This window comes from Tachypleus tridentatus, chromosome 10 (genome assembly GCF_004210375.1).
Source record: "Tachypleus tridentatus isolate NWPU-2018 chromosome 10, ASM421037v1, whole genome shotgun sequence".
Taxonomy (NCBI): domain Eukaryota; kingdom Metazoa; phylum Arthropoda; class Merostomata; order Xiphosura; family Limulidae; genus Tachypleus; species Tachypleus tridentatus.
In genome coordinates, this window is record NC_134834.1 from 6,769,659 (window position 1) to 6,794,470 (window position 24,812).

The 24,812-nt window shown below is 32.4% G+C and overlaps 3 protein-coding genes across 3 annotated transcripts in view; all 3 read right to left on the reverse strand.

Moving 5' to 3' along the window:
• LOC143228695 (histone lysine acetyltransferase CREBBP-like) overlaps positions 1-10,262 on the reverse strand; it is a 35,651-nt gene extending 25,389 nt beyond the window's left edge. The window contains exons 1-6 of the mRNA XM_076459963.1: positions 10,182-10,262; positions 7,052-7,144; positions 5,320-6,123; positions 3,372-3,490; positions 2,829-2,999; positions 2,516-2,673 (exon numbers count right to left, since the gene is read on the reverse strand). Of these exons, the coding sequence (XP_076316078.1) occupies positions 2,516-2,673; positions 2,829-2,999; positions 3,372-3,490; positions 5,320-5,755 (884 nt within the window). The 5' untranslated portion in view covers positions 5,756-6,123; positions 7,052-7,144; positions 10,182-10,262. The remainder of the gene's footprint in view (positions 1-2,515; positions 2,674-2,828; positions 3,000-3,371; positions 3,491-5,319; positions 6,124-7,051; positions 7,145-10,181) is intronic.
• Positions 10,263-10,283: 21 nt separating this feature from the next.
• Positions 10,284-13,413, reverse strand: LOC143227934 (histone acetyltransferase p300-like). The gene is made up of 4 exons (XM_076459289.1): positions 13,088-13,413; positions 12,641-12,758; positions 11,866-12,061; positions 10,284-10,585 (listed from the first exon to the last, which is right to left on the reverse strand). The coding sequence occupies exons 1-4, from the start codon at positions 13,402-13,404 to the stop codon at positions 10,284-10,286; spliced, it is 933 nt and encodes a 310-aa protein (XP_076315404.1). The 5' UTR covers positions 13,405-13,413.
• A 108-nt stretch (positions 13,414-13,521) lies between these two features.
• LOC143227935 (uncharacterized) overlaps positions 13,522-24,812 on the reverse strand; it is a 52,891-nt gene continuing 41,600 nt past the window's right edge. The window contains exons 3-6 of the mRNA XM_076459290.1: positions 20,011-20,208; positions 14,908-15,355; positions 13,749-13,905; positions 13,522-13,537 (exon numbers count right to left, since the gene is read on the reverse strand). Of these exons, the coding sequence (XP_076315405.1) occupies positions 13,522-13,537; positions 13,749-13,905; positions 14,908-15,355; positions 20,011-20,208 (819 nt within the window). The remainder of the gene's footprint in view (positions 13,538-13,748; positions 13,906-14,907; positions 15,356-20,010; positions 20,209-24,812) is intronic.

Sequence of the window (24,812 nt, forward strand, 5' to 3'; positions counted from 1 at the left end):
CAGCTACAATGAAAAGTTACTTACTGATGCACTGTTAAACAAACTAATCAGCTACAATGAAAAGTTACTTACTGATGCACTGTTAAACAAACTAATCAGCTACAATGAAAAGTTACTTACTGATGCACTGTTAAACAAACTAATCAGCTACAATGAAAAGTTACTTACTGATGCACTGTTAAACAAACTAATCAGCTACAATGAAAAGTTACTTACTGATGCACTGTTAAACAAACTAATCAGCTACAATGAAAAGTTACTTACTGATGCACTGTTAAACAAACTAATCAGCTACAATGAAAAGTTACTTACTGATGCACTGTTAAACAAACTAATCAGCTACAATGAAAAGTTACTACTTACTGATGCACTGTTAAACAAACTAATCAGCTACAATGAAAAGTTACTTACTGATGCACTGTTAAACAAACTAATCAGCTACAATGAAAAGTTACTTACTGATGCACTGTTAAACAAACTAATCAGCTACAATGAAAAGTTACTTACTGATGCACTGTTAAACAAACTAATCAGCTACAATGAAAAGTTACTTACTGATGCACTGTTAAACAAACTAATCAGCTACAATGAAAAGTTACTTACTGATGCACTGTTAAACAAACTAATCAGCTACAATGAAAAGTTACTTACTGATGCACTGTTAAACAAACTAATCAGCTACAATGAAAAGTTACTTACTGATGCACTGTTAAACAAACTAATCAGCTACAATGAAAAGTTACTTACTGATGCACTGTTAAACAAACTAATCAGCTACAATGAAAAGTTACTTACTGATGCACTGTTAAACAAACTAATCAGCTACAATGAAAAGTTACTTACTGATGCACTGTTAAACAAACTAATCAGCTACAATGAAAAGTTACTTACTGATGCATTATTAAACAAACTAATCAGCTACAATGAAAAGTTACTTACTGATGCACTGTTAAACAAACTAATCAGCTACAATGAAAAGTTACTTACTGATGCATTATTAAACAAACTAATCAGCTACAATGAAAAGTTACTTACTGATGCACTGTTAAACAAACTAATCAGCTACAATGAAAAGTTACTTACTGATGCACTGTTAAACAAACTAATCAGCTACAATGAAAAGTTACTAACTGATGCACTGTTAAACAAACTAATCAGCTACAATGAAAAGTTACTTACTGATGCACTGTTAAACAAACTAATCAGCTACAATGAAAAGTTACTTACTGATGCACTGTTAAACAAACTAATCAGCTACAATGAAAAGTTACTTACTGATGCACTGTTAAACAAACTAATCAGCTACAATGAAAAGTTACTTACTGATGCATTATTAAACAAACTAATCAGCTACAATGAAAAGTTACTTACTGATGCACTGTTAAACAAACTAATCAGCTACAATGAAAAGTTACTTACTGATGCATTATTAAACAAACTAATCAGCTACAATGAAAAGTTACTTACTGATGCACTGTTAAACAAACTAATCAGCTACAATGAAAAGTTACTTACTGATGCACTGTTAAACAAACTAATCAGCTACAATGAAAAGTTACTAACTGATGCACTGTTAAACAAACTAATCAGCTACAATGAAAAGTTACTTACTGATGCACTGTTAAACAAACTAATCAGCTACAATGAAAAGTTACTTACTGATGCATTATTAAACAAACTAATCAGCTACAATGAAAAGTTACTTACTGATGCACTGTTAAACAAACTAATCAGCTACAATGAAAAGTTACTTACTGATGCACTGTTAAACAAACTAATCAGCTACAATGAAAAGTTACTTACTGATGCATTATTAAACAAACTAATCAGCTACAATGAAAAGTTACTTACTGATGCACTGTTAAACAAACTAATCAGCTACAATGAAAAGTTACTTACTGATGCACTGTTAAACAAACTAATCAGCTACAATGAAAAGTTACTAACTGATGCACTGTTAAACAAACTAATCAGCTACAATGAAAAGTTACTTACTGATGCACTGTTAAACAAACTAATCAGCTACAATGAAAAGTTACTTACTGATGCACTGTTAAACAAACTAATCAGCTACAATGAAACTAATCAAAGTTACTAACTGATGCACTGTTAAACAAACTAATCAGCTACAATGAAAAGTTACTAACTGATGCACTGTTAAACAAACTAATCAGCTACAATGAAAAGTTACTTACTGATGCACTGTTAAACAAACTAATCAGCTACAATGAAAAGTTACTAACTGATGCACTGTTAAACAAACTAATCAGCTACAATGAAAAGTTACTTACTGATGCATTATTAAACAAACTAATCAGCTACAATGAAACTAATCAAAATTACTTACTGATGCACTGTTAAACAAACTAATCAGCTGTAATGAAACTGATCAAAGTTACTAACTGATGCACTGTTAAACAAACTAATCAGCTACAATGAAACTAATCAAAGTTACTAACTGATGCACTGTTATGCAAACTAATCAGTTTCAACGAAACTAATCAAAGTTACTAACCTGTTTTGATAACTCCAGTATTTTGCATCCCTTGGTATGGTACAAAGTTGCTTGCCATAGCAACACAAGACTTGGGGCTGAAAAACATACTTTCTTCCACAACAGTAACCAAGAGATTGCATGACTGGGTCTATTTCTTGCTCAAAAACTTCTGCAAGCTGCATGAAACAAAATATAAAGTATGTTTTAATTATTCCATGTTAGTTTATGGCAGCATTATGCATAGCATAAATCTCATTTCAAGTGAATAACACTATCCCACAAACAAAAATGTTTTCAAAAAATTAAAACAAAATCAAACATACAAATATACCTTTGTACAATATCTATAAACACGGGATGTTTTCCTATTATACAACCAGGCATTATCAAACATCAACCATAAGTCATCCACATACTGCCATGGATCTTGGTACTGTCCAGTATCTAGCTTTCGTTTAATAGTCGATAAATCCATTGGCTTCCGAATTATGTCAAAGTAATCCTGCACAAACACATTAATAAGCATATTCATAAATATAAGCACACACACAAAAGAATTACACTCAGCTAATTAAGCAAGATGTAAATATTTTTGATGGCATTATCATAAGAATACACATTTCTGATCTGTAAACAACGTAAACTTGATAACAGTAACATTATCACACACTATAATGACTTAATTAAAATATATAGTTTCACACTTCTATTAGAGTAAAGCATCAATGCTAAAAAAAGCCTTTGAATATACGAGATAAACAGGAAACGTTCTCAAGAGATTCTGACAAATTCCATTACAGAATCAAAAGGCTGTCTAATGTATAAAACACAGATAAACAGAAATACCAAATTAAAGAACACAAACAACACTTACCGGGATCTGCAGTAGCTGTGGGTCAACTGGTTGTCTGAAAGGTAATGACTCAGGATCTTGTCTGTACAACTTCTCTAGCGTAGGCATCAGTGCTTGACGTAATTCATCAGGCTTGAAAACTGGAACAAAATGAAACTGTAAGTAGCAGTTTAACAACAACCAAACAACTTGGTTAATTCATACTAAGATATATAATGTGCAATTTTATACAAATGAAGATATCAACATCTCAAGTTATTCTGAATTACTTACATTAGAAACATTCATACAGTAACCTTGTCAACCAAACAGAAAACAATTGACTTATTAATTTTAATTACAAGAACAAAAGCCACCACTTACACAAGAAAGAAATGTATAAATTTCTGAGAATCATGTTCATGTTCTAATTATAGAATATTAGTAATAAACTCTGGTATCAATATATTTTTATTATCTTAAATATCCATATGTATAGAATTATTAAATATTGCTACATATATATATTAGGTTGAGGAATAATTCGTGAGCGTTTTTAAATAATTTCATTCAAGCATTACATGCAAGACTATACAATACTTCAATGCATGAGCACATTACACCCAAAACATTTATTATGATACTTTATTTCATGTAATACCTAGGTATATAGTATGCACTGTTTTAAACGAAATTGCAAGAAATTAAATGCGAAAAGCAGATGGTGTCGAAAATGCTCGATTTTGTCCACTTGACATTCCATTTAATGAGCTGAAAATGAAAGCAAAAATTAAAGACATATGAAAATCAAACACACCATCTATTAGAGCAAAAAATTATCTACCAAATGACATGAAATATTTTGCGAAAGCGTTTCATTTATGAATATATTTTTTTAACTTGAAAAAATGCTCACGAATTATTCCTCAACCCAATATAAAAAAGAAATATACAAAAATAACATATCCTTACAAAATAACTTGACTGAGTACTATAAAGCCTTATCTTCTTACATTAAAGAGAGCATGGCTAAAATAAACAGTATATATACCTAAATACACTGTCCAAAATAGAAATAAATAAAAATCCTATAACCAGAGTGCTTTTGAAAGAAGTACTTTTCTTCTCCAGGAGTAAATTGGGACTTCTTGAACCTATGTGTTTTTTTAATATCATCCAATGTCCAAATGATGTCCATATACCTAAATACTAAGTCCAAGAAGTATCAATTTACCTAAATTCAATGTCCAAATAGTGTCTATATACCTAAATACAACAACCAAGAAATATCAAATACAATCAATTTTCAAATGATAAACAGATGTCTACATACAAAGTAAAGATGATACCAAAGTCTCTAAACACTAAATCCACATAATACAAATTATGTTTAATAAATACTTCAACATTGTAAACAAACACTATTGTTTGTTTATATTATTCTACACCAGATTATTATTTGCTTTCTAGAAGAAATAACTGGAAGTAACGTGTTAAAACAAACATTTTTTCAGTCAATTACTAACTTCTGGTGTTCAATTTTATTAGTATAACCAATGTCTTTCATGGTAAGTTACATATCTCCATGCACAAGTTTGTAACTAAATTATCATTATATCTTTCCAATGTAGATGGGTTAAATTACACATACCACAACCTTCTAGAGGGTTTCACTCAACCTTCTACAGGGTTAAACTGCACATACCACAACCTTCTACAGGGTTTCACTCAAAATTTAATACAATAATGTTATTACCATTGTATTTTATTATAAAGCTGTGTTTTACAAATCTTTTCACAAAACCAGTAAGTAACCTTGTTTACCTTTCAATTAGATTACCATTGAAAAGCAGTGTCTTACAATAAAATATATTATAAACAAACAATATTTCTTTTTATGATGGCCTTCATTCACCCGTAATAGCTCCAAATAATCAAGTTCAGCAGAGCGGAACTTCAAGTACTGTCCTTCTTTTATATGAAAACTTACCTTTTTTGTTAGGTTTTGGTTTGGGGGGTGGTTGAGCAGCTTCTGAGACATCTGGTTTGACATCGCTGGCCAAAGTTGGCAGTTCTCCATCATTTGTACTGGCCGCAGGAGTTGACAACTCTACTTTTACAGAAACGGGTCCTTCTTTTCTGGTTGTAAAACATTCAGACTTAACATATCCTGCAGTAGAACTATCATCCGCAGGCTCTTGCTTTGTTTCAACTTTCATACCTTTCTCACATTGTGGAGTCTTAGAATCCTGTTTTATCTCAGCTTTCCCCTCTTTGATCTCAGTGGTGTCTACTTCCATTTTGATTTCTAAACTAGCAGGAGTGGTTACTTGGAGACTTAAGGCTGGGACACTGGTAATGGAGGGTGAGTCCATCTTAGATATACTTTGTATTGTTGTGCTAGAACAAGTCACGGTGCACATCATGTCTTTTTAGAAGCTACTCCCTCGGAGTTACCAGTAACAGACAATCCTTGAGGAGTTGAAACTTGAGAAAACGGAGAGGCGATCTGCTGTGGTTGGTGTTGTTTTTGTTGATTCTCTTGAAGATGTTGCAGCTGTTTCTGGAAACTCTGAGGAGTAGATGGGCTGCTTCTTGTTGTTCCTGGTACCGAGGCTGCTCTCGGGGGCTGCTGGATAGGAGTTTGGTTTGACTGGGGCTGGGGAGTTGATGATTGAGGAATGGGTTGAGTATGAGATGGAGAAGAGGGTAACATCTGAGGGGACAAACCTGGCAGGTGCTTGCCCGATATCTGACTACCTTGTGGGGGTTCCTGGATGTGTAACCTACTGGTCTAGAAAAATAAACATAAATGCGGTAAAAATTACATCATACTTACTGGCCAGACGGTCACAAAAACTTTCCAGTTATTAAGAATACAATCATAACTGCAATTCAGGTAAAAAGACATTCACTATTCTGAAAAGTTAAAACAACAAGCAGCTAATCACTTTTCCATCTTCCAAATACAAACATATAAAACTATTGTTGTAGTTTACTACTTGAATCACCTTTTACAATGTCATTCACTAAAAAAATCATTCATGTTACTTTACAAACAGAATGTTTAATATTCTATTATCCAGGCAAGAACTTCATTAAAAATTTTGAACAAAAACACTTAAACAAAACTAAGTAATTAGTATATTAAGATTTTATTAACCTTCATAATACCAACAAGGTTTTATACCATCAGTGTTCACATACTGTATCATACAGAATAATTTTCAGTTTTTTTATGTTAAGATACCCAGATAGCAATCAAATCAGTTAAATCATGAATCCCAGAACTAATATACAAGGATGACTGCTGTATAGATTGTAGTTTTGTACACACAGAAGTCTGAAACCAACCGCATTATAAGATACAAAGAAATCTGGAACAAAACAGTTTCTGAAAATGTATTTAAAAAGTAGAAGGAATTTCCACAGGTTCAACCAGTAATCTTAGAATTCAACTGTGTTGAATACTACTGTTTTACACACGTTTAATATAAGCTTTAAACATGGGGAAGTCACTGGATGCTATAATGATATATATTTTTAGATAACTTTACGTGCAAGTAAATTAACATGAAAAAATTAATAAAGCATGGCCAAACATTTTCTAATGTTGTATGGATCGAGCCATATCTGTGAAACTTTTTCACTAAAGACTGTTAAGGTAATGAGCTTTCCGTTCACACAGTAACATATCTAAAACTGTCAAGTTTTACACTTACTGGAGATCTGAGATTGCCATAAACAGGTGATGTTATCTCTATCTGACCAGACTGTCCTATAAGTTGGTTTTCCTGGTGTTGAGGTGGCACCAGCTAAAATACACAAATTTACAAAACTAACTACAACATACCATGTGATATACATATTATACATACCATCAATCAGATTATAACATTACATACAACCAAAGTGTACATTACGATACCTTACTAACATTAATTTCACCATGACTACATTACTAGTTATGTCTTGAATATCCAATTCACCTTAGAATTAATCTGGACTTCACGGAAGCAGTACAAGTGAAGTTTAACTTAATAAATAATGTGTCATGATCCAAACATGATTTAAGAACTAATAATATTCTAACAACATTCCAGTATTAAGGATATTTTACTCATTACTTATGCAAAAATAATATTCTCACAACAGTTCAGTATTAAGGATATTTTACTCATTATTTATGTAATAATTATATTCTCACAACAGTTCAGTATTAAGGATATTTTACTCATTATTTATGTAATAAAAATATTCTCACAACAGTTCAGTATTAAGGATATTTTACTCATTATTTATGTAATAATAATATTCTCACAACAGTTCAGTATTAAGGATATTTTACTCTTGATGTAATAATAATATTCTCACAATAGTTCAGTATTAAGGATATTTTACTCATTATTTATGTTATAATAATATTCTCACAACAGTCCAGTATTAAGGATATTTTACTCTTGATGTAATAATAATATTCTCACAACAGTTCAGTATTAAGGATATTTTACTCTTGATGTAATAATAATATTCTCACAACAGTTGAGTATTAAGGATATTTTACTCATTATTTATGTAATAATAATATTCTCACAACAGTTCAGTATTAAGGATATTTTACTCATTATTTATGTTATAATAATATTCTCACAACAGTTCAGTATTAAGGATATTTTACTCTTTATTTATGTAATAATAATATTCTCACAACAGTCCAGTATTAAGGATATTTTACTCATTATTTATGTAATAATAATATTCTAACAACAGTCCAGTACTAAGGATATTTTACTCATTATTTATGTAATAATAATATTCTAACAACAGTCCAGTATTAAGGATATTTTACTCTTGATGTAATAATAATATTCTCACAACAGTCCAGTATTAAGGATATTTTACTCTTGATGTAATAATAATATTCTCACAATAGTTCAGTAATAAGGATATTTTACTCATTATTTATGTAATAATAATATTCTCACAACAGTCCAGTATTAAGGATATTTTACTCTTGATGTAATAATAATATTCTCACAATAGTTCAGTATTAAGGATATTTTACTCATTATTTATGTAATAATATTCTCACAAAAGTTCAGTATTGAATTGCTGGAGCTGATACTGAATTTCCAATTTTTTTTAAAACCACAGTCTAATTTCAAACCTATGGTTTTTAGATATTAGAAGATTTGTGATTTATTTAAATTTAATTCTTAGAACTTTCAAGTGTGTGCATGTTTTATCTTAGCAAAGCCACATCAGGCTATCTGTCGAGTCCACCAAGGGGAATCAAACCCCTGATGTTAGTGTTGTAAATCCATAAACTTACCACTGTACAAGTGGGGGACAACTTAGAAGTGAAAGTATGGAAGAATATAAATATTTTATCTGTCATATCCACATACCAGTAACATGATTCATTAACACTCCTACGAAAAGTGGGGCCTAATAGGCCCCAGAGCAACTTGAAAGGTTATTAATATTAGACTAATAATTTTGTATTTAAACGAAATTGCCATTTAAATCCATTAATGAATGGATTAACGAGATTTCCACTGTCACTATCTACTATCTAGCAAAACCACAGCCAGGGGAACGGGCTTGGAGAAATCAGGACTAGAAACGTCTTTTCGTAGGAGTGTTAAGCCTGCTGGAATATTAAAACACAACAACTGTTTAGCCCTTTCACAATGAGGTCGGTATAACACACACAAGTTCATCTACACATGTTCACACATTAAGTTTTTGTACTATAATGTTTGATACAGCATGTGTATCTTCACAAAATTTGGTTGACTTTTAGTAATGGTTACAAGTTTTTTATACCCCAAAAAATCAGATATTTTAATAAAATATTTTTTCTATAGATTTATTTGTGAAAATAGTCTGTTTTATCACTAGAATTAGTATAAAGTGATTTCATGTAACAATTGTTAAAGCTATTCTTTGTCCTAAATATTTGAGATATTATTTGTGTAATCTCTAAAACTTTCTAAACACATGTCAAATGTTTGTTTTCAGTAAGACTTTATGTTATTTTCTATAGTCTAACCACGTGGAGTCTGTCATTTGATCAATCTTGTAACCATCATAAAAAATAAGGAATTATGCTTTTTCATGCTACAATGATTACATATTATAACACGATAACATGAATGTTTGGTGTATGTAGCTTAAGCCTTATAACACTAAATTTGAACATATATATTTATTATTTATTATTATAATTACCTTCCAATCATACATGCATAACATTACGTACCTTGCACTGACACGGTGCACGTGCACTCAAGTCACGTTTCCAGTAATATAAAACTGATCTTCCCTGTCTTGACTGTGTTTTAGTGAATTTGTATTTTGTAATGTACAGTCACATTTCAATTATTATACATATGTATGTATATAGATTACTACTATTTAGATATAAATTATTTTTCTTAAAATATAGAACAATAAATCAAGTAAAGCAAACAATTATCTCTTCTTGCTACGACCTTTGAACTCAGTTGTTGCTGGATATAGGCTGCTAAGCCTTTTATAGTTTCTCACTTGGAGGATATCAAACAGTTATTTTAAGTTTTATATATACAGTTGAATAACCAGAAAATCATGAATAACTACACTGATACCACAGAATTCCACTATAACTTATTAAGTTTAGTAACTAGGATTTATTCAGATTTTAAAAAACACAAAACTTTTACTTTTTAAGTTAATTTGATATGCCTCCTAGCATGGTAAGAGTTCTTGTAATCACTCCATATGTACATCACATACTGGATACAAAGTTTAACGATGAAAATATCTGCTCTACTCGCAGCCTTAAGAGTTGCCACGAGCTAGACTTACCGAAACTTGTCTTGCTTTCACAGGATCGTTGAGCTGAGAGTAGCCTTCCCGAAGTCCTGAACCAATCTGGGAGTTAGAAAAGGAATGGTACGGTTCCAGCACTTATTCCCCAAGAGATACAGATGTGGTGCTTGTGACATTTCCTGTGTGGGTCACATTATTAAAATAAGGTTGCTGTGGACCAAGAGGGGTCATGGGATGCGTATTTGAGTTTGTTAAATTGAAGTGGCCCTGGTTAACATCCATTCCTGTTGAGTTAGGCAGCTGGTTATTGGTCACACTAGAAAAAAAATCATTTCTTGGTCCAGGGATAGTTATATTTGGTGGAGGTATTCTCTGATGGTTTGCAAGATGAGACATCTCAGACACTCTTGGCTGAGGAGTTAGCAGTGACGGTGACAGATCTGTAAATATTGGTACACTGTTTCAGACTTTCATCAATCAGTACTTACCTCTAGCATTTGTCTTCCAATCAACCAAGTATTGATACTTGTTTTTTTATACAGTTTAAAACATAACACTATCAACAAAGTCCATGTTTTTGTTAAGGTTTTTCAAGCTTGTATGATGTTTTAAAGATAACTTCAATTTTTTTTAAACTATACAGAAAACACTACTGGAACAAAAATAAGCTTTTAATGTACATTAAAATATTTTTAAACGTTCAAACTCGTATCATTTAGTTTTTATCTGTTCAGAAAATCAAATCCACAATCTACAAAGTAATGATTCATAAACTATTAATGCCCTACAAACTCAGAATGTTTATACGATGATTACCCATATTACTTATTTTTTTACTCCAGATAAATGGAATATTTGTCTGTTGTCCTGTTTTACAAAAGTTACGACAACAATTAATACAACAGCCATCTTTTATGATGACATTTTAAGATTAAACGTAACACAATAAATCTTAAAATATGTTTATAATGTTGTACAACAATACTATATTGAATCTTCTTCCATATTAATAGGTTTAAGAAAACCATACAGAATAATTCTGTGTTGCCACATAAGTAAATAACTTTCAGACCTCCAAGATATTTGAATGTTGCTTTTGAATATAGATGTAATATGGTCACTGTAGGAATGGAATTATATTAATTTTCTATACTAACAAAATAATTAGTCCATTTATACTGTTTAAAATCAAACTAAAAACATCATCAAAATTTCTGTATTTGTATCAGAGACAATATTATCTTAAGAATGGAATTGTATCTCCAAATATGTGGTTTCCTTACATTTGTATCTGTTTGAGTGAAACCAAATCTGTGGTTTCCTTACATTTGTATCTGTTTGAGTGAAACCAAATCTGTGGTTTCCTTACATTTGTATCTGTTTGAGTGAAAACTCAATCTGTATATGACAACAATAAAATCTTTTGAGAATGAGAAACAGATTAGTTTGATGATAATTTCTAAATACTTTAAATACGTCATTCAAAATAAGGTCCATTAAAAGTTCACAAGAAAGAAATAAGCTTCTCAAATCTGTATTATGACAACACTACTATTACAACATGAAATAAAATGTATGAACGTTACTGAATAAATCAAGCACATAATAAAACAGTACGCAGACAAAACCTAACCTAATTAATTACAGGGGCAAAAACTGTTATCTTCTTGGAGGTTTTACCTTTTCTTCTCATTTCAATATTTATTTCTAAGTCACTTACTTCTGGGAGGAAGTCTCACAGGGCTTCCAACTGGACTTGGTGTTCCCATAACTGGACTAAGTGTTCCCATGTTTGTTCCTATTGACTGCGACTGCGGAGGCTGTTGTCCCTGTTGTTCTTTTCTCTTTTGTCTTTTCTCTTCTAATTCTTTCTGAATTTTGTAGATTTTTTCAGCTAATTTTTGGTAATATTGTTCCTGTAAGGAAAATAAACGTGAATAAAAATACTTAATTTTCCATATACTACAGGGTGTTCGGAAAGTCACTGTGCAGTTTTGTAATCATATGTCTATTCAGTCTATTTGAAGCCAGCAACTGATAGTGGTGTTTAGAAACAAAATAAGAAGGATCCAGGCCTGTATTGATGTCAACGGGGGTCACTTTCAACATTGTTTATAATTGTCATTCATAGTTACCTCCTGTATTCTATATTGAAACGTGTCTGTTAATAAATATATAAGTGCACAGTGACTTTCTGAACACCCTGTACTATCTACACAGTAAAATATTTAAAGTTTTAAACTTTTGTTTTACTACTTAAATTATGTCATAAACATGTAATACACAAACAAATTTATGCTACTGTTAGACCCAAATCTAACTGACACGCACAAGTTTGGACGTAAGAATAATTCAGGATAGCACTATTACTATTAGCCAGTACAGAACAGCCTGTATTAGACTGATAACAAAGTTATGCATTAAATAATGGCTATTTCTCACTAATAAAACCCTTTAACTTTTGATTATTATTACATATTTAAAAGAACACTCACTCTGCTGTTGGCTTCTTCAAACATGTCCCGTTCTACTTTCCGTGCATATGCAACTAGATTGCCCATTCGTCTGTCCTGAAGGGCAGATGGATCAGGAGTCGGAAAGATCGCCTGAACTCTAAGAAAGTATGCTTAAGTTACTTACAAGAACCATAGTAACATGGCTGTCTTCACAAAAGTTCCATTTTACAGCTTCAAAAAAAACCTATTTCAATTCACTCTATAAACTGTTTTATTAGAATGTGACACAAAAATAACCATCAGCACAGTGCTACTCACCAAATATTTATTTGAAGCTCTTGTTTTTATTGGTAAGTATAGAGCATATGTGTGTGCAGAGTCAATTAACACATGAAATATCTCAAACACAAGGAAACAAAATATAACAATATATTCTAACAAATTTAAAAGCTCCTACACACAGAAAATAAATATAAATAAACATACATTTTTTGTACAAGACAATCCCTCAGGTTAGAGGATACAGAGTGGTGCCAGGCCTTGGTTCTTGAAGACGGTTCAGCTGGAGAAGCATGTACTGCTGATGATATCTGGCTCAGTATTTCACCAGACAGACCAACCGATGTGGGAGTTGACATCAGATTCCTTCCCATCAAGCTAATCTGAGAAGCATCACTCGTGCTGATAAACCCCTGTGACTGAGGCCCCTGGTTAGAAGGTGCAACAGCATGAGGCTGCAGCTGACCCTGACGAGTTGTGGGTGGCTGTTGCTGGTTAGCTGACAAGGAGTTCATGTTCTGCATCTCATTGACCCCTACACCAATAATGTTATAATCAGTGACCCCTACACCAATAATGTTATAATCAGTGACCCCTACAACAATGATGTTATAATCAGTGAAACCTATTACAATGATGTGTTATAGCCACTGACACCTACAACAATGTGTCACAAACAATGATTAAACATACACCAGAAATATTCAGTAACTGTATTTAGCACAACTGCTACATAAGCACCCACTATAAGAAATATGGATAAACTTTAAATTATGTATGTAAGTTCTAATACAACCTAAAGTAGCATTACTGTAAATCACAACTAAAACAGATAAGATTTGAAACAAAGCTATTTCAAAAAACTCACCCCTCGCCTGACCTAGTCCGAAGTCTCTGTTGCATAATTTGTGAAGTGACATTATTGTTTCCTACTGCATTGTAATGAAGGCCTAGAGCAGCATAAGCCCTCTGCATATCAGCCGGGGCAGGACCTTGGTTTACCTGGTTCTGCTGCACTGACGTTCCTTTACGTTAACAAACAAAAAAGTAAAAAATTCTGGTTTCAAAACATTAGAAATATTGGAATACATAAAAACAGCAATGACTTAAACATCACAGCAGTGTAAGGCTTTAACAGTATATAGTTCAATAGGCTTAAGATACATAAACACAGCAACTTTTGTTTCTTCTACACAGCATTTAATAGATTTGAACTTCATATGGAATTTCTATAAATAATATGATAAAATGATTACATAACAAGATATTTTGTACAATATTTATTATTTTATAAACAGTATTTCTACTTACAACAACAAACCAACACTAATTAAAGACAACACAAAACAAAAATGTATTTGAGAACAGCTGGTATGGGTATTAACACTTTTACTAATAAGACAGAGAACAATGTTATGACCTTTCTAGGTGATCTTCAGGTTAACCTTTGTTTCTCTGCTTTATTACTAAAATTGTTAATACCCATACCAGCCATTCTGAGATACATTTTTATATCAAGTGGGTTTCTCGTCATCAAGAATTACAAAACAATTACCAGCTCAAGTGTGAAAAAAAAATACAACACTTTGAAATTATGCATCATAAAATTAGTGATTATGCAAAAAAACTACAAATTATCCACTGATTATGAAGCAAATTATAACTCTTACAATATACAGCTCAAATTATGATTACTACATTGCTTCATAACAACTTGTGTACTATCTCTCCATATCACAGTGTTATAATAACTACGTTCATCATCAAATTACTCCAACAATTGTAAATTAAAAAGTGTTAGACCAATAATAAAGATGACAGATCGCTGTTATATTATCAATTACAGTATTACAAATTTACAATTACAATATTAAAGTTAATATTCTAGCATTAATTAAAAACTCTGGTGGAAAAATGCTTACAAAATTTGATTCTACCAGGAAATAACTTTATGACCTTTGTAACTGTAAAATTAACTGTAATTTTTAGCTGTGTTAACAGTAAGATATTTTACATTTCAGACTCACCAGCTAACTGTTGTTGTTTTCTGTCTGCTTGTTTTAAAGGTAAGCAAACAGGACAGTCGTTTCTTGTACAGTTCTTCCAGTGAGAGATGATTTGTCGTGACGAAGCACAGTGATTTACTTGGCAAGACTTTCCTGCCTGACAAGTGGTCATGTGGTTCAAAACATTTTTCATAGTTCTACAATGAGGAAGCGAGCACTGACGAACTTCTCCGTTGGCTTGGTTTTCACGTCTTTGGCATTTGTGTGCATGCAGCAGTAACACCAACTGCTGTTGTATCAACCTCCGTTTCTCAGAATCTGCCGTTGCAGGATTTCCACCAGCTTGTGGAGCCGTGTTTCCTGAACCTAAATTAGGGGTACTAGAAGGGTTTTGTGGAGGTTGTGGTCCCTGTGTAAGAGTCTGAGGTGTAGACATATTCTGATTACCAACTGGCTGCTGGTTTAGGTGCTGATGAAACATTAAAAAACACACTCATAAATTCATTATGTTTAAATATCCTGTAGGTTAACACAAAGATATCTGTAATAAACTCTGTTTTCTAGATTATTAAGAAAATAACCATTTACAATATGAAATCTAGCAACTGCTTTGATACTTTGATAGCCAGTTGCCTATTACATATTGAAATACTACAAGAATAAACAGTCATAACTGAATCATGACTAACATAGCCTCATATCCTGAAGAATTAGACTGTTATTTCAATGTCATTAACTTACACTAGCTCAAGTTAATCATGTAGTGTTTGCATACACACAAGCTGCAGAAGTAATTTTTATCCTACACCAATTTCTTAATGTCTGAGGTCTTCCACAGTTTGAACAAAAATTAAGTTTAAAATATTCCTGAAATATTATGTATATGCTTCTGAGAAAACATTCTATTAATAAATATTGTGTATGACAGAAAATACCAATATAAAGCCATGTAACATACTCGGACATTTATACTTTACTTTTAAAACAAAAGTAAGTAGTGTACAGCCATTCCAAGATAAGTAAACAAATAAACAGCAAGTACAAACTAAACCTATAATAGTTTCACTTAAAAAAAATCTTTAACATCCCTAAAGATCCACTCAACAAGAAATCTCAATTTTATTAATGGTTTTAAGCATTTACTAAAAACAAACACCATGAATAAATTGAAAAATAATCCAGGTTTTACTCTGAGTTCTGTTATTCTTTACCATGATTTACTTAGTAACCAAGCTCTTTCAAATGTTTAGTGAGATTAATAAATATATAAAGCTGAATTTAACATACAAACTATCAACAAAACGTGTTCACAGTGCCTATATACAACTTCACAAAAGATATCCTTACACTTTCAACAAAACCTGTTCACAGTGCCTATATATATAACTTCACAAAAGATATCCTTACACTTTCAACAAAACCTGTTCACAGTGCCTATATATAACTTCACAAAAGATATCCTTACACTTTCAACAAAACGTGTTCACAGTGCCTATATATAACTTCACAAAAGATATCCTTACACTTTCAACAAAACCTGTTCACAGTGCCTATATATAACTTCACAAAAGATATCCTTACACTTTCAACAAAACCTGTTCACAGTGCCTATATATAACTTCACAAAAGATATCCTTACACTTTCAACAAACCCTGTTCACAATGCCTATATATAACTTCACAAAAGATATCCTTACACTTTCAACAAAACCTGTTCACAGTGCCTATATATAACTTCACAAAAGATATCCTTACACTTTCAACAAAACGTGTTCACAGTGCCTATATATAACTTCACAAAAGATATCCTTACACTTTCAACAAAACCTGTTCACAGTGCCTATATATAACTTCACAAAAGATATCCTTACACTTTCAACAAAACCTGTTCACAGTGCCTATATATATCTTCACAAAGATATCCTTACACTTTCAACAAAACCTGTTCACAGTGCCTATATATAACTTCACAAAGATATCCTTACACTTTCAACAAAACCTGTTCACAGTGCCTATATATAACTTCACAAAGATATCCTTACACTTTCAACAAAACCTGTTCACAGTGCCTATATATAACTTCACAAAGATATCCTTACACTTTCAACAAAACCTGTTCACAGTGCCTATATATAACTTCACAAAGATATCCTTACACTTTCAACAAAACCTGTTCACAGTGCCTATATATAACTTCACAAAAGATATCCTTACACTTTCAACAAAACCTGTTCACAGTGCCTATATATAACTTCACAAAGATATCCTTACACTTTCAACAAAACCTGTTCACAGTGCCTATATATAACTTCACAAAGATATCCTTACACTTTCAACAAAACCTGTTCACAGTGCCTATATATATAACTTCACAAAGATATCCTTACACTTTCAACAAAACCTGTTCACAGTGCCTATATATAACTTCACAAAAGATATCCTTACACTTTCAACAAAACCTGTTCACAGTGCCTATATATAACTTCACAAAAGATATCCTTACACTTTCAACAAAACCTGTTCACAGTGCCTATATATATAACTTCACAAAGATATCCTTACACTTTCAACAAAACCTGTTCACAGTGCCTATATATAACTTCACAAAGATATCCTTACACTTTCAACAAAACCTGTTCACAGTGCCTATATATATAACTTCACAAAAGATATCCTTACACTTTCAACAAAACCTGTTCACAGTGCCAATATATAACTTCACAAAGATATCCTTACACTTTCAACAAAACCTGTTCACAGTGCCTATATATAACTTCACAAAGATATCCTTACACTTTCAACAAAACCTGTTCACAGTGCCTATATATAACTTCACAAAAGATATCCTTACACTTTCAACAAAACGTGTTCACAGTGCCTATATATATAACTTCACAAAAGATATCCTTACACTTTCAACAAAACCTGTTCACAGTGCTATATATAACTTCACAAAGATATCCTTACACTTTCAACAAAACCTGTTCACAGTGCCTATATATAACTTCACAAAGATATCCTTACACTTTCAACAAAACCTGTTCACAGTGCCTATATATAACTTCACAAAAGATATCCTTACACTTTCAACAAAACCTGTTCACAGTGCCTATATATATAACTTCACAAAAGATATCCTTACACTTTCAACAAAACCTGTTCACAGTGCCTATATATAACTTCACAAAGATATCCTTACACTTTCAACAAAACCTGTTCACAGTGCCTATATATAACTTCACAAAGATATCCTTACACTTTCAACAAAACCTGTTCACAGTGCCTATATATATAACTTCACAAAGATATCCTTACACTTTCAACAAAACCTGTTCACAGTGCCTATATAAAACTTCACAAAGATATCCTTACACTTTCAACAAAACCTGTTCACAGTGCCTATATATAACTTCACAAAAGATATCCTTACACTTTCAACAAAACCTGTTCACAGTGCCTATATATATAACTTCACAAAAGATATCCTTACACTTTCAACAAAACCTGTTCACAGTGCCTATATATAACTTCACAAAAGATATCCTTACACTTTCAACAAAACCTGTTCACAGTGCCTATATATATATATATAACTTCACAAAAAGATATCCTTACACTTTCAACAAAACCTGTTCACAGTGCCAATATATAACTTCACAAAAGATATCCTTACACTTTCAACAAAACCTGTTCACAGTGCCTATATATAACTTCACAAAAGATATCCTTACACTTTCAACAAAACCTGTTCACAGTGCCTATATATAACTTCACAAAGATATCCTTACACTTTCAACAAAACGTGTTCACAGTGCCTATATATATAACTTCACAAAAGATATCCTTACACTTTCAACAAAACCTGTTCACAGTGCTATATATAACTTCACAAAAGATATCCTTACACTTTCAACAAAACCTGTTCACAGTGCCTATATATAACTTCACAAAAGATATCCTTACACTTTCAACAAAACCTGTTCACAGTGCCTATATATAACTTCACAAAAGATATCCTTACACTTTCAACAAAACCTGTTCACAGTGCCTATATATAACTTCACAAAAGATATCCTTACACTTTCAACAAAACCTGTTCACAGTGCCTATATATATAACTTCACAAAAGATATCCTTACACTTTCAACAAAACCTGTTCACAGTGCCAATATATAACTTCACAAAAGATATCCTTACACTTTCAACAAAACCTGTTCACAGTGCCTATATATAACTTCACAAAGATATCCTTACACTTTCAACAAAACCTGTTCACAGTGCCTATATATAACTTCACAAAGATATCCTTACACTTTCAACAAAACGTGTTCACAGTGCCTATATATAACTTCACAAAGATATCCTTACACTTTCAACAAAACCTGTTCACAGTGCTATATATAACTTCACAAAAGATATCCTTACACTTTCAACAAAACGTGTTCACAGTGCCTATATATATAACTTCACAAAAGATATCCTTACACTTTCAACAAAACCTGTTCACAGTGCTATATATAACTTCACAAAAGATATCCTTACACTTTCAACAAAACCTGTTCACAGTGCCTATATATAACTTCACAAAGATATCCTTACACTTTCAACAAAACCTGTTCACAGTGCCTATATATAACTTCACAAAAGATATCCTTACACTTTCAACAAAACCTGTTCACAGTGCCTATATATAACTTCACAAAAGATATCCTTACACTTTCAACAAAACCTGTTCACAGTGCCTATATATAACTTCACAAAAGATATCCTTACACTTTCAACAAAACCTGTTCACAGTGCCTATATATAACTTCACAAAAGATATCCTTACACTTTCAACAAAACCTGTTCACAGTGCCTATATATAACTTCACAAAGATATCCTTACACTTTCAACAAAACCTGTTCACAGTGCCTATATATAACTTCACAAAAGATATCCTTACACTTTCAACAAAACCTGTTCACAGTGCCTATATATATAACTTCACAAAAGATATCCTTACACTTTCAACAAAACCTGTTCACAGTGCCTATATATAACTTCACAAAAGATATCCTTACACTTTCAACAAAACCTGTTCACAGTGCCTATATATATAACTTCACAAAAGATATCCTTACACTTTCTAAAGGTGCATTTCCAGGCAACTGGAAACGTGGACCCATATTAATTCCTGCTGTTGTGTTAAGTAGCCGAGAAGCTCCAGATAAGACTGAAGTTACAGAGGTAGACAAACCAGGAGACTGAGTTCTAGACACAGGCATGTTGTTTCCAGACACAGTCATCTGTCTCAACGGACTTATTCCTGGACCCTGTTGCTAACATTAAAACAAATATTATGTTCAATATTCTAATTGAATTAGTCTGTCTTATACTACCAATAACAAATTATTTTTAACCTACATTAAACAGTAAGCAACAAACCATTCGCAATAATAAAAAAATACACATTTGGAAGTTTCCGTTTTAAATTCACAATGATATCGTATCACCTACAACAGACTATATCTGGACAGATTTAGAAGAAGCACGGAAAGTTGAAGTTTAGTGTTATCAACATGTATCAGTGTGTTTATAAACCAACTGTAACACTTACAGTATCCAACAAGTCTGATTACAACATCTTGTTGTGTTCTGAGAATGGATTGCACCAGGATTAGCTAAGTTTGAATTTCACATACATACATCTCTATCTTGTAATCAGTGTTCAGGCTATAGCTTTTCTTCAACTAATCACCACTAATGTTTCTACATTGTTCCAGGATCTCTATGCCAGATCCATGCCCGGGTTCCAAGACAATTCCACCAACACTCCCTCAACACAGATACAGTATGCTGTAAACCACTATCCTACCAATAGTCTTTCTTCATGTTTCTGTTTAATTTTATGGAATATTTAACAATTCCAGGAGATGAGCAACCAAGATCACGAGATTTGAACCTCACACACACTTCAGAGAAAGTTGGCTTCATATACATAACAAATTGTTTATTATCAACTACACTTTCTACAAAGCATAAGCACCCATTTTGAGTTGTATGTTAGCTATGTAGAAAAATCTTAAACAGGTTACTGTTCACAGATTTCAATGTTAGTTTACACTAGAAACATTTAAAACCTTAAGTGGATTAGTAATCATAAATTTGGATGACAGAGTACACAATAAACATTTAAAATCTTTAGTGCATTAGTAATCATAAATTTGTAGAGTAATGTACACTTTAAATTTTTAAAATCTCAAGTGGGTTAGTAATCACACATTTGGAGAATAGTGTGCACTATATACGTTTAAAATCTTAAGTGGGTCAGTAATCACACATTTCTAAGGTAGGCACACTAAATGCTTAATATCTTAAATGGGTTAGTAATCACACATTTGGAGGGTAGTGTACACTTTAAATGTTTCAAATCTTAGGTGGGTCAGTAATCACACATTTGGAGGGTAGTGTGCACTATAAATGATTAAAATCTTAAGTGGGTCAGTAATCACACATTTGGAGGGTAGTGTACACAATATGTGTTTAAAATCTTAAGTGGGTCAGTAATCACACATTTGGAAGGTAGTGTACAATATAAATGTTTCAAATCTTAAGTGGGTTAGTAATCACACATTTCTTGGGTAGGCACACTAAATGCTTAATATCTTAAGTGGGTTAGTAATCACACATTTGGAGGGTAGTGTACACTTTAAATGTTTAAAATCATAAGTGGGTCAGTAATCACACATTTCTAGGGTAGGCACACTAAATGCTTAATATCTTAAGTGGGTTAGTAATCACACATTTGGAGGGTAGTGTACACTATAAATGTTTCAAATCTTAAGTGGGTTAGTAATCACACATTTGGAGGGTAGTGTACACTATAAATGTTTCAAATCTTAAGTGGGTCAGTAATCACACATTTGGAGAGTAGTGTGCACTATAAATGATTAAAATCTTAAGTGGGTTAGTAATCATACATTTGAAGGACAGTGTACACTATAAATGCTTAAAATCTTAAGTGGGTCGGTAATACAACATTTGGAGGGTAGTGTACACTAAATGTTAAAAATCTAAGTGGGTCAGTAATCACACATTTCTAGGGTAGGCACACTAAATGCTTAATATCTTAAGTGGGTTAGTAGTCACACATTTGGAGGGTAGTGTACACCATAAATGTTTCAAATCTTAAGTGGGTCAGTAATCACACATTTGGAGAGTAGTGTACCTTATAAATGTTTAAAATCTTAAGTGGGTCAGTAATGACACATTTGAATGGTAGTGTACACTATAAATGTTTGAAATCTTAAGTGGGTCAGTAATCATACATTTGGAGGGTAGTGTACACTATAAATGTTTCAAATCTTAGGTGGGTCAGTAATCACACATTTGGAGGGTAGTGTGCACTATAAATGATTAAAATCTTAAGTGGATCAGTAATCACACATTTGGAGGGTAGTGTACACAATATGTGTTTAAAATCTTAAGTGGGTTAGTAATCACACATTTGAGGGTAGTGTACACAATGTGTTTAAAATCTTAAGTGGGTCAGTAATCACACATTTGGAGGGTAGGCACACTAAATGCTTAATATCTTAAGTGGGTTAGTAATCACACATTTGGAGGGTAGTGTACACTTTAAATGCTTAAAATCTTAAGTGAGTCAGTAATCACACATTTCTAGGGTAGGCACACTAAATGATTAATATCTTAAGTGGGTTAGTAATCACACATTTGGAGGGTAGTATACACTATAAATGTTTCAAATCTTAGGTGGGTCAGTAATCACACATTTGGAGGGTAGTGTACACTATAAATGTTTCAAATCATAAGTGGGTTAGTAATCACACATTTGGAGAGTAGTGTACACAATATGTGTTTAAAATCTTAAGTGGGACAGTAATCACACATTTCTAGGGTAGGCACACTAAATGCTTAATATCTTAAGTGGGTTAGTAATCACACATTTGGAGGGTAGTGTACACTTTAAATGTTTAAAATCTTAAGTGGGTCAGTAATCACACATTTCTAGGGTAGGCATACTAAATGCTTAATATCTTAAGTGGGTTAGTAATCACACATTTGGAGGGTAGTGTACACTATAAATGTTTCAAATCTTAAATGGGTTAGTAATCACACATTTGGAGGGTAGTGTACACTATAAATGTTTCAAATCTTAAGTGGGTCAGTAATCACACATTTGGAGAGTAGTGTGCACTATAAATGTTTCAAATCTTAAGTGGGTCAGTAATGACACATTTGAATGGTAGTGTACACTATAAATGTTTCAAACCTTAAGTGGGTCAGTAATCACACATTTGGAGGGTAGTGTACACTATAAATGTTTCAAATCTTAAGTGTGTCAGTAATCACACATTTGGAGGGTAGTGTACACTATAAATGTTTCAAATCTTAGGTGGGTCAGTAATCACACATTTGAGGGTAGTGTGCACTATAAATGATTAAAATCTTAAGTGGGTCAGTAATCACACATTTGAGGGTAGTGTACACAATATGTGTTTAAAATCTTAAGTGGGTCAGTAATCACACTTTTGGAAAGTAGGCACACTAAATGCTTAATATCTTAAGTGGGTTAGTAATCACACATTTGGAGGGTAGTGTACACTTTAAATGCTTAAAATCTTAAGTGAGTCAGTAATCACACATTTCTAGGGTAGGCACACTAAATGATTAATATCTTAAGTGGGTTAGTAATCACACATTTGGAGGGTAGTATACACTATAAATGTTTCAAATCTTAGGTGGGTCAGTAATCACACATTTGGAGGGTAGTGTACACTATAAATGTTTCAAATCTTAAGTGGGTTAGTAATCACACATTTGAGAGTAGTGTACACAATATGTGTTTAAAATGTTAAGTGGGACAGTAATCACACATTTCTAGGGTAGGCACACTAAATGCTTAATATCTTAAGTGGGTTAGTAATCATACATTTGGAGGGTAGTGTACACTTTAAATGTTTAAAATCTTAAGTGGGTCAGTAATCACACATTTCTAGGGTAGGCACACTAAATGCTTAATATCTTAAGTGGGTTAGTAATCACACATTTGGATGGTAGTGTACACTATAAATGTTTCAAATCTTAAGTGGGTTAGTAATCACACATTTGGAGGGTAGTGTACACTATAAATGTTTCAAATCTTAAGTGGGTTAGTAATCACACATTTGGAGGGTAGTGTACACTATAAATGTTTCAAATCTTAAGTGGGTCAGTAATCACACATTTGGAGAGTAGTGCACAATATAATGTTTAAAATCTTAAGTGGGTCAGTAATCACACATTTCTAGGGTAGGCACACTAAATGCTTAATATCTTAAGTGGGTCAGTAATCACACATTTGAGGGTAGTGTGCACTATATACGTTTAAAATCTTAAGTGGGTCAGTAATCACACATTTCTAAGGTAGGCACACTAAATGCTTAATATCTTAAATGGGTTAGTAATCACACATTTGAGGGTAGTGTACACTTTAAATGTTTCAAATCTTAGGTGGGTCAGTAATCACACATTTGGAGGGTAGTGTGCACTATAAATGATTAAAATCTTAAGTGGGTCAGTAATCACACATTTGAGGGTAGTGTACACAATATGTGTTTAAAATCTTAAGTGGGTCAGTAATCACACATTTGGAAGGTAGTGTACAATATAAATGTTTCAAATCTTAAGTGGGACAGTAATCACACATTTCTAGGGTAGGCACACTAAATGCTTAATATCTTAAGTGGGTTAGTAATCACACATTTGGAGGGTAGTGTACACTTTAAATGTTTAAAATCTTAAGTGGGTCAGTAATCACACATTTCTAGGGTAGGCACACTAAATGCTTAATATCTTAAGTGGGTTAGTAATCACACATTTGGAGGGTAGTGTACACTATAAATGTTTCAAATCTTAAGTGGGTTAGTAATCACACATTTGG